We start from the raw sequence: 11,697 nt of genomic DNA on the forward strand, positions 1-11,697 counted from the left end.
CACCCCCCCCCCCCCATGTCAGCGAGGATGGTAATAAAGTGTTGTCATTTTCAGCCAGTCTTAAAACAAAAGTTGATTTTAACTAATAAAGGTATAGATTAAAAATAAAGGACTCTTAATACCATTAAACCCCTCATTCACTTAATCGTAAACACATCTTCCACCATAAGTAGGATAATTTTTCCTGTGTGTGTGTGTGCGCGTGTGTGTAACAGCACAGAGTAAACCTTATTGTAGAATTTTGATTGCAATTTGAAGTTCTTCACATGTGCAGGATTTAAATTTCATGTTCTTACTGAATAATTCATGAAGAAAGTGTACTCTAATTATCCTAGTTCCTGTATGATATTCATGTTTTTAGAAGAACTGAGAAACAGAAGCAGCTTGCTTATATAAAAATATTTGCAGTATGTTGTCATATATAGCTGTTTAGCAGTGAGGTTACTCTCTCTCCATGAGTAGGTGGGCAGGGCTAGAGGATTCAGGACTACAACTATGTAGCCAAAGGACAGTTTTCTGACTGCTTGTATGGCCTTATCTTGTAGTACGAAGTGGCCTTATTAAGTTGATAATAACTTTTGCTTTGTGATCTCCTTTTCACATACTTCTAGTGCTGACTGGCTGTGGAGATTGAAGTGTACTCTTTGATTTCTTTAAGGGGGTCTAAATATATGAAATCATGCAGAAGAAAGTTGTCTCGTTTTTTTGACTCCTAATAGGACTGTTTCTTATCCTATCATGGTATTATGCATGGCGTTGTCGCTGATAGTTTGACTGGTCTGTGTGCTATAGAGTACAGTTCTGTTCTGAGAATCTTAACTCGAAGAAGGGAGTGTGTCAAATTTCTCAAGAAAAAGGTGGTTTCCCAAATCTTATCAAGATTTAAATTAAATGAGGTTTTAAAACAAATCCAATGTTTAAGCACTCTTGTGCAAATCAGATGTTGCTTATTCTTCATTTGCTTCTCTTGTGATGTCATCCCACTCATTTTGATGTGCTGGAGGACTGGACAAGTCCAGACCTGATATTTCTAATGCATAAACCAAGCCCCCAAATATTTTGTGTCCTGAAGAAACAAAAAAAAGACAAGTATTTTCCCTGCTTTTTGCCTATTTTGGTTGCAGATAGAATACAATATAATATGTTCTTTTGCTGCAGGAAGTAAACATATTTAGCTACTTTCTGGTTAGATGCCCCAAAGTGGTGGTGATTGGGGGACTTCTTTGTTTAAAAAAATCATAATCGCTTCCCTTCTAACACAATTCAAACTGAACTTCACCTTTGTGTCTGGTTGTTGTAGCTGTTACATTATTTTTATGGTACTGTACAATGGCATAACTCCATAATGCTACCAACTGGATATTGTTTTCTGGGGTTTTTTTCTCTTTTCTCTAGATTTTGTTTAGTCTAAAATTTTTTTACATTTATGGAAAAAGAAAATTCTGGAACTGTTTTACTACAAGTGTGTTAATGTCCTGTAGGGAGAACAGTGTCAGTCAATGCAGTCTTATGATTGCAACTTAAATGCAAATTAACTATCAGAGGATCTAAACACACCCTTTTGATACATGTCTCTTATGACTGATTTCAGGTTACTACTTTGGTTTTACAGTATGTAGCCATAAAAAATGGTATGTGTAACAAGAGCTGCTAATACTGTTATCAAAATATTAATTACCATGTTCTCTTTAAATGTGTGATCCTTCATGTAAGGGTATGGCTAGACATATTTTCATATGAAGTTAGATGCACTGTATTATTTAAAGTGAACTCACTCTTGTGAGTCACTGGGCTGCTGTTTAGGTCCAACCTTGGACCTGACATGCTAGAACTAGATGCAGTACCATGTCTGCACATGGCCTTTAGTCAACTCTGAGGCAGAGTTTCCTGTCCTGGTATCCTTTTGTGGGATGTGGAGCCCTTTTGCCGAGCCATCCTAGGTGTCCAAATTAGTACAGATGTTCCAAGGCTGTCTTGTATCTCTCACCACCTCCAGAGCACAATTCTTGTGGGTACTCGGGATTACCTGCTGGGATTTTGTGAGAATTACCAAGTCTGTGTGCGTACTTTAAAGGACCTGGCTTGTGGTCTAGAAAGGCTGTGTAGAGTTTATTGTCATTATAGCAATAAGAATAATATTATCAGCATAGTTCTAGCATGGACACAGTTTTTATGCTGGCAAAACTGCTCTTTCCAAGACCCACTGAATTAAATAAGCCAGTGGTTCTCAACCAGGGTACTACAGCACCCTGCCAGGGGTGTCATAATGCTGTTGCAAGAGCATGTGCTCCTACCACAGCAGCTTCTTGATCTGGCTCCGCAGGAGGCGCACAGCTCAATTCCATTTGGCCATGGTGGCAGTGGTAGTGGGGTGAATATAACATAATCTAATCAGTTCACAATGTATTAGTTAATATTATCATTATAATGTTTATAGTATAATATTAGTTATTTAATGAGGTGCTGTTAAATTTTGAAAAGTTTTTAGACTCTAGATGCCTCCCCAAAAAGGTTGAGAACACCTGAAATAACCTGTATATTATCTGTATAGCTTTGCTTACATAAAGGCATCTGCTCTAAAGTTTTGGCCAGTATAGCTGCCTGAGGTCAGGTATCATACCCTTTGATACTTCTTATCAATCTAGCTATGACTAGAAGTTTATAGTGTGGACTTAGCTATAGACAGCCCTTGAGAGGTACAGATCTTTGGAAACTCATATAAAGCTTTTCCTATGTTTTTTTTCACCTCTCCCAAGAGTTCATTGTGTCTTTAGTGAGAATCCTCCAAAGAGACTTTCTACCTCCTCAGTCTTGTCTTCTGGTTTTAGCCTGTTCCTTCTTTTCAGAGTCACCGTTTTAGTGGTAGATTCAAATATCTTTGTCTCTTCATGTTTTTCTTTTGGGGCTTTTTTCCATTCTGTAATCCTCTAACCTACCATTTGAACACTGGATAAGAGAGATTAGGAAGTCGGTAGTCTTGGCTTGTCAGCTTCTACCGCTGTATTCAATGCAAGGCTAGTCAATTGCCCTGGAATGGGGGTGACACTTAGAGGTGAAGGCGTGATGAGATCTAAAGTGCGATCCACACAGTTATGCCTCCTGCCATGCCACATTGTGGAACTGCGCATTAGAAACTATTGCCCTTTACTACCTGTGCAGAGGAGCCCAATCCTGGGCTCCTGTGCTGGCAAGAAGCAAGCTTCTACAGGGAAGATGCAGCTGCTGCAGTCTCTGGCATGTGGCTCCCCTGCAGGTGGGAGATTTGCAGCAGCTGCAACACTGGGTCCCATAGCTGCTATGATCTCCCAGTTGTGGGGGATGCACTATGTACTGCCGCAGCTGGGAGACTGCAGCAGCTGCAGGGACACTCCAATCACCCCTGGGGCTGGGAGATCACAGCCACAGGGCACTATTGGGACCCAGCCTCCTGCAGCTGTGGATGCTGAGTCACTGGCACTGTGGGGTGCTGCTGGGAACAGAGACAGCAGCTGCAGGATGCTGGGTCTCAGAAGCTGTGGAGTGCTGCCAGACCCAGAGTCCATAGCTGCTTGGTGCTACTGGGACCAAGAGTCCCCTCACTGGTGGGACTTCTAGCCCTGACTGAGTATTGTGCATCTCTGTAGCTGATGGGGCTCCCAGCCTCTGGGGAGATGCTGCTACATGTGGTAATTAAAAGCTGGATAGCAACTGGCAATAAAGATGGTACACGTTTTTGAGATCTAACTTTATAGTTGGTTGGACCTTTTTATGGAGTGATAGCTACTTTGCATGTGTAGGTGGTCTCAATTAATTGTGCAGTTAAACAGTTAATGGCACAATACTTGTAACATGTAGGGGGCTGAAGAGAATGTGAAGGCTGTCAGCAGATTTTGGCCCCCTCCCCCCAGCACAAGAATAATAATGTACTGATAAAATGAAAGGAAACAGTAGGGACTTGAACATCCAACTAGAATTCTTAGTGTTACAGATTCCCAAACTGTCTCTCGCACAAATTAACCTTCTTTGTCCATCCTGTTCTGACCCCATAGTGTGATCTCTTCTCTTTCTTTTCTCCCTAGCAATTTTGTATGGCATATCCTAGCATTTTAAAAAGATCAACAGGTTAACATACTTTAAGAGGTAGAGATTTTAACTCTGACTTCCAGTGCTCAGAATGCTTCAAGACTATTATTTTTAAAGCAAACTTAAATGTCATTGATGCATCATTTATCAGGTAAAGTGCTTCTAGGAGAAGAAGAAGGTTTGGAGGATGATCCTGAAACACGGTCTGAGGTCAGCACCACAACATTTACTGGTAGGTGTGCTGTCTCTTTAGCAGTAGGATTAATTTAATTCTGCACATCAGCCTGGAGTAGTAAATAACTCTGTCCTTCATGTATGATTGCCAAAAAAGGTTGTAGCTGATCACACATAGTGGTTGTCACTTACGAAGTGTGAGGGATTACTGATTTATGGGATTTTTATAGTTGAGTGTTAAAGAGAAAACGGTATGAATACATGATGACACATTAAACAGCTTTTAACAAATCACTTGTTTTTTGTTTTTGTTTTTTAAATAACATCAAGTCAAAATCTAGCAGGATTATAACTACTTTGATATTAAATCTGCTGCAAATCACGCTGTCAATTTATGTGGTTTTAAAGCACATTTTTCTGCTTTTTAAAAAAAAGTTTCTACACCATGTTACTGTGTTTTAGAGACTTAAACAATTGATATTGACCTATATATAATATCTTCAAATGCATTTAGTAAACAAATGAGAAATATTTAGTGGAAGAAATCAGCCAAATTTTTCTTGTTAGAGGAAGTGAATAAACACTAGTAACATTTTAAGTATTTAACAAGAAATGCAAAATAGCAAGTTACAACAATAAAGGAGATGAGAAAGGAGACAGTTTAAAAGAAAAAATACTAATCTTATATTTTGAAAGTTTACCATGACTGCTTAGGTGAATAGGCAATTCATGGAGGAGGAGAATATGCTACATTTATAAGTAAGTAAATAAATAAATAAAAACAGCTTCTGATTAAAATTTGGGTGCTATTTTTTCTTATTGGATTTTTTTAAAACCCTACTGTTTGGAGCTTTATCCAAGCTTAGAAAAAAAAAAAAAAAAGAAAAATGGTGACTGCAGTATTAAAATGCTTTAAGAACAAATATAGGTCTTGATGAGTAGCAATGCAAAATGTAGATATACAAGGAATTAAGAGCATTAAATGTAGCTTATTGCTTCATTTTCTGCTGCCTTGTAGAGGTATTTTCTCTTAGTTATATTTAATATTGGGTACTAAATGCATATGAATATTCTTACTTGCCTTTTAAGCAAAAACATTTACATATTTTTATATTGATGTTACGTAATTTGTTGTTTGGCTAACTAACTACTCTTCGTTTTCAGCCTCTATGAAGAGTGAAATAACCAGTGAATTGGCTTCTTCATCAGGTGTATCAACAGCTGGGTCAGTAGTAAGTTCTGCCACTGATCCCACTGGACATGATATCATCACTGAACAGCCACGTTCACAGCATACTTTGCAATCAGACTCTGTAGACTTGTCCAGCTGTGATTTGACCAGTACAGCTACTGAAGGGGAAGAGGATGACGTGCTTAGCCGAAGTTCCAGCCAAATCAGTGCTGTGCAGTCAGACCCCACTATGGATTTAAATGATGGCACACAGGCTTCCTCACCAGTTAGTGATAGCTCTCAGACTACTACAGAAGGCCCAGATTCAGCTGTGACCCCTTCGGACAGTTCTGAAATTGTAAGTGTGCAACAGGCAGAGGGGGGATCCCTTTCTACTGAGGGGCCCGACATATCTCAGAGCTCTTCCATGGAGGGCCCAGACTTGGACACTTCTACTTACTCGTCTGCTACTTTTCCGTCCTCCGCTAATAATCCTGAAAAGGTCAGGAGCTCACACCTGTAACAGAGAGCTTGACCTTGCTTTAGCACTTTTTCTGCAGCATTAAGTACAAAAGAATGGCTCTCCTTGTAGAACTTGTTGAACACAAGGCTTTAAGATTTCACCCATCTGTGTAAAGTTTGCAAAAAGTTACTCATTTCATTGGAAGAATGTTGAGAGGTCTGCATGAATATCTTGTTCCACTTGCACATTTTTAAACATATTAAAATTTAAACCAATAGTGTAAGCCAGTAGTGCTACTTGGAATAATAGATGAATACCTATTAAGCCTGAGTGTTTCAACCTGATGCTTTGCGTTGCTTAGTTTTTTCACTCATTGCCTGTGCTTGCTTTCTTCTTAATCTAATTAGTTTTACTTCTTTTTTTGTGTTTAATGTTTGAATTTTATAATATATTGGCCAAACATTGCTTGATTTGCATATGTAGCATGCATTGATGGAGTTAATCTTACTTCAGGAATATTATTTAATAGCAAGTGCTACAGTTACTTCACTGAGATCTTTTGAGTGACTGTTACTGCTGAAAAAATATTCAGTGTGGACACTGAAAATTGTTTAGGAAATGGGATAAAGGGCAAAAAGAAAAGGTGCATGTTAACAGCACGTATGTGAACTTGTTGAAAATAGCTTGGAAGAGTAAATGGCTCATGGTGTTTAAAAATGTCTAATTTTACAATGCTGACAGATGCTCCTTCACTAACATGCAGTCACTTGGGCATGTGAGGATACTGCTAATCTGATCAAAGCCTGACACTCACAATGCTGACTTGCATTAGCACTTGGCAGATTGTGCAGGTCTTTATATAGGCTTGAGCCTCTCTCTTTCAGGTTCTCAGCAATGAGGTAGTTGTCATTGGTAGTGATTGTCAAGCTTCAAGGTGAACACAGGTGGGGATTAAGGCACATTAAGGTTTAAGGGCTAGATCTGTTAGAGAACTTCATTTCCTAGCATCAGGAGTGGTATCCAGAACCCCGGGTAAGGGGCAGGCTTGCTTTCCCTCCAGCATGGTGAGGTGAAGGTAGTGCCCCTTTTTATGTAATAGTCTAGTGGTTAGAATCTCTGTCCGGGAACTGACAGATCACAGTTCAGTTTTCACCTCTGAGGGCACTAATTTTGCATCTCCTACCTTCCTGGAGAGCAACCTAATAGCTAGGCTAGATGAGATGCTTTCCAACCTTCTAACTGAAACTCTACCACTTAGAATAATGCTAGACCTGAGGTCCTTGGAGGGTTTGACAGCTGAACATTTTGACTGATGTTATTTATGGCTTTTGAGGCGGGGTTGGAGGTGAGCTGAGGTGAAGGATCATTTAGGCTCACAACATTGAGAAAGATGGAGGGAACTAAGCTGTAGCACAAGAGCTGCTAGACTTCAAGATAATCATTCAAGGTGGATTGCTATGGTAGACTTGTGAGGTGACATGTGTACATGCTGGAAAAGTGAGAAATCAGAGGTATAGGGTCAGCATGCTGCTGTATGCTAACATGCATCAGGCTGATTTTTGGTTTAGAACTAATTCTTTATTACTAATGCTGCATGCTTGTGATCTGTTTGTACTTTTTCACAAATGGGAGCTTAGATGGGACTCTTAAAAGTCCACTCTTTATATACCGTAGGTTCTAGAAGGGGCTGAAAGCCAGTATTCTGGAATGCAGATTGGACAGCTGCAGGATGAGGAAGATGAGGCTGCAAACCTTCTCCCAGATGAATCTTCGGAGCCTTTCAGAAATTCATCCTTTGGTATGTTAAATTGGGAAATTTTAACTACAAAACATACATCTCATCAAAGCTACCCATATTGGTATCTCTCTCCTGCTTTCTGTGGAGACTGTCAGCAAGACACAAATATCATAAAAGCATTGTGATGAAAATATGAATTACTGTATTTTCTTGACTATAAGATGACACTGAATGTAAGAGGACCCCTCAATTAGATTCTTTATATGAGAATTTCATAACTTTTTTATACTGTTCCAGGTATAGAATCTACTCATAGATTTCATAGACATTGGGGCTGGAAGGAACCTCGCAAGATCATCGGGTCCAGCCCCCTGACCAAAAAGCAGGAAGACAGCTGGTGTTAAATGATCCCAGCAAGATAGGCATCCAAGTGCTTTTTGTTTGTTTGTTTGTTTTTTTTAATGTATCCAGAGTAGGTGCTTGCACCACCTCTTGGGGGAGTCTATTCCAGGCTCTGGGGACTCTGACGGAAACAAAGTTTTTCCTTATGTCCATCCTAAAATGGTCTTCTAGAAGTTTGTGACTGTGGGACCTTGTCTTCCCTTGGGATGCCTTGGTGAACAGATGTACTCCCAGTTCCTGATGCACACCCTTTATGTACTTAAAGGCTGCCACCAAGTCACCCCTGAGCCTATGCTTTTCCAGGCTGAAGAGTCCCATGCCTCTCCTCCTAATGCCTGTTCTCTTATCCTTCAATCATTTGCGTGGCTCTCCTCTGGAATCTTTCAAACGTCTCCATATCCTTTCTGAATTGCGGAGCCCAGAATTGGATACAGTATGCTAGCTGTGGCTTCACCAAGGCTGAGTAAATTGGGAGGATGACTTCCTGGGTCTTGCTTTAGATGCATTGGTAGATGCAAGCCCGAGTTTTGTTTGCTTTGCCGGCTGTGGCATCAGATTAGTGGCCCATGTTCATCTTGTGGTAATCATGTCTCTTCCGGTAGTGGTGCTAGCGAGTGTAGCATGGCCGAGCCTACAAGTGTGGTGTGGGTTTTTTCTCCCAAGGTGGAGCACCTTGCATTTCTCTGTGTTGAATGCCATCAGGTTTTGATCTGCCCACCTACTCAGTGAAGGTTTGCCTTGAATCTGTCCACCTCCCACTGCTACAGCAAAGAAAATAAAACTGGGGAGTCAGGTAGCCAACTTGCTCTCAGTCCCCTCTTACCCCTGAAGCCCCTTCCCCCTCTCCATACTGTCAGACCCTGCTCTCCTTGAGCACATGGAAGTGAAGAGCAAATTTGAAAACCCTTACCTTGAAATAAACAGACCTGCATATAGTACACATAGACTTAGTTCATCCAGAATTGATACCTTTTCTGAAATGGCTGCAAATTTTAACACAATATTCCATAAACACACTTTTAAGTAGGTACAAAAGTGCTGCTTATGTATAGTACAAACTAGGTGTGATATTAGCCCAAACCAAAGGGCTTTTGATTTACCATATAGTTCATTGGACTGGGCACCAGCAGAGTTGACATCATTTCGAGCCATGGTAACCCCACAGCTCAGCACTGCTCAGTATGTGCATGTACTTCACACATCCCCTACAAAGGATCCATGTTCTAATTAGCCCCCCAGTCATGAAGGAACAGGTTCTTGTCATGAGTCCTGGGATTCTCCAAAATGTATATGCAGCTGAGATGCAGTGCAACCTAGTCTGGCTGCACCTCATGGAGGGCCAGGACCATACTAATCATATGTGACAGGCTGAGAGATGGGGTGACAGAGGGATTCTGGGTGAACTGTTTGGAGCCCTGTTTGATGTTTGCCAGACTTAAGACTTGTGAAGCAACAGGAATAGCTGGAAATGGGAATGAAAGCTGCAGCTCATCTGTGGGAATGAGGAGGAAATTGACATGTATACAACCTCGACACATGAGTCGAGGTAGATGTCTATACTTTAAGAAGGCCTTCAATACAGTATCGCATTCCATTCTTGTAAATAAACTGACAGGCTGTGATGTAGATGATTACATGGTCAGTTGGGTGGCAAATTGGCTTAGGAGTTACACCCAGAGAGTGGTGGTGGATGGTTCAATATTGACCTCTTATCATTACCCAGGTAAGACACGGGCCCAGATATCCCTGGGATTAGGGGGGCGGTGCATACACCTTCAGGAGTCCTTAAATGCCTATAAACTAATGCTCGTAGTATGGGGAACAAGCAGGAAGAACTTGCCCTCCTGCTAGCTTACACAAACCCAGACATAGTGGGGCTCACCGAAATGTGGTGGGATCCAACGCACAACTAGGCGGTGAACATAAAGGGCTATAGGCTGTACAGGAGGGATAGAACAGGGAGGAAAGGTGGGGGTGTGGCGCTCCTATGTCAAAGAACAATTCACATCCTCAGTGAGCAGCACTGGGTCAGAGGAGGGGCAGACTGAAGTGCTCTGGGTTGGAATGCAATGGGGTCAGGGGGAAAAGGACTTAACGGTGGGGGTCTACTACAGAACATCCAGCCAGGTCTGACTGCTCATGTAGGTTCCTAGCTGTGTTGCAGAACCTCTGTCTAACCCAGGAGGTGCACAGTCCCACCAGGGGAAATGCCTTGTTGGACCTGGTCCTGGCCACAAGCGACGACCTTGTGAGGGGACTGCAGGTGCCCGATCACCTGGGCGACAGTGATCATCACCTGTTGGAATTCACCATCCAGCATAGGGTGGCAAAGACCTGCAGCAAGACAGCAGCCCTGGATTTTAGGAGGGTGGATTTCATTTTGCTAAGGAGACTAGTCAGGGAGGCACTGAGGTCCCAGAGGGGTGGGGAGTTGGGAGTCCAAGAAGAGTGGTTGTTCCTACTCCTCCAAGCCCAAAGGGTGGCAATCCCAACACGGATCAAAGGAGGCAAGAGTGCTCAAAAGCCCCCATGGCTCGCCAAAAGCATCCAGGAACATCTCAAAGCTAAAAAGGAGATGTACACGCAATGGAAGGGAGGGGCCATCACCAGGGAGGACTATACATCTGTTGCTTGGGATTGTAGGGGGGCTGTTAGGAAGGCCAGGACGGAGATGGAACTGGGACTAGTAACCCAGATTAAGGATAACAAGAAATCCTATTTTAAATACATAGAGGGTAAAAAGAAGGTTCTGGGTAACGGGCCTCTGCAGGACATGCTAGGAAAGCTGGCAAAGCTAACCTATTTAACAATTTCTTTGCCTCCATTTTGTTGAGCAGGAACCAGGTCATCCCCCCCCAACCGGGATCCCCGTTGGTCCCAGGGGAGGCACAACCAGGCCCAGGGTCAGAGAGGATCTAGTCGGGGAACTTCTGGAGGGACTGGACATGTTCAAATCAGCAGGTTCTGACGATCTCCACCCCAGAGTGCTGATGGAATTAGCAGAGGTCATTGCGGGACCCCTGGCACAGCTTTACGAGCACTCATGGTGCTCTGGCGAGGTGCCAGAGAACTGGAAAAGGGCCAATGTGGTCCCCATTTTCAAAAAAGGGAGGAAGGAGGACCCAAGAAATTTATAGGCCTGTTAGTCTTACCTCGGTCCTGGGGAAACTCTTGGAGAAAATTATCCAGGTGCACATCTGCGAGGGGCAAGCAGGGGAGTGTATGCTTAGGGGCAACCAACACGGGTTCATTACAGGCAGGTCCTGTCAGACCAACCTGGTGGCTTTCTATGACTTGGTCACAAGATCTTTGGACGTAGGTGCCGCGGTGGATGTAGTCTTTCTGGACTTTAGGAAGGCCTTCGACACCGTCTCTCACCCCATTCTCGTTAAAAAAATTAGGAGATTGTGGTGTCAATGCCTACACAATCAGATGGGTCGCCAATTGGCTGGAGGGCCGCACCCAGAGAGTGGTGGTGGACGGGTTATTTTCAACCTGGAGAAATGTGGGCAGTGGGGTCCCCCAGGGCTCGGTCCTTGGGCCTTCGTTGTTCCATCTTCACCAGCGACTTGGATTAGGGGGTGAAAAGTGTGCGGGCCGGCTCCCGGTCCCGTCCTCACCGGGCGCGAGCCGGGCCCGTCTGTGTGCACGGGGGCTGTGGCCGGCAGGCCCGGCACGCGGGGGCGG

The 11,697-nt window shown here is 42.9% G+C and overlaps 1 protein-coding gene across 7 annotated transcripts in view; it reads left to right on the forward strand.

The window, feature by feature from the left end:
• The window catches only part of HTT (huntingtin), a 161,361-nt gene that overhangs the window by 29,010 nt on the left and 120,654 nt on the right, over positions 1-11,697 (forward strand). For 6 of the 7 annotated variants that reach the window (XM_025214043.1, XM_025214044.1, XM_025214045.1 and 3 more), the window contains 3 exons: positions 4,214-4,294; positions 5,401-5,765; positions 7,545-7,668. In XM_025214043.1, the coding sequence (XP_025069828.1) occupies positions 4,214-4,294; positions 5,401-5,765; positions 7,545-7,668 (570 nt within the window). The remainder of the gene's footprint in view (positions 1-4,213; positions 4,295-5,400; positions 5,766-7,544; positions 7,669-11,697) is intronic. The other variant, XM_025214046.1, reaches the window with a different exon arrangement.

The sequence above is a fragment of the Alligator sinensis genome, unplaced genomic scaffold (assembly GCF_000455745.1).
Source record: "Alligator sinensis unplaced genomic scaffold, ASM45574v1 scaffold1094_1, whole genome shotgun sequence".
In the NCBI taxonomy this organism is placed as follows: Eukaryota; Metazoa; Chordata; order Crocodylia; family Alligatoridae; genus Alligator; species Alligator sinensis.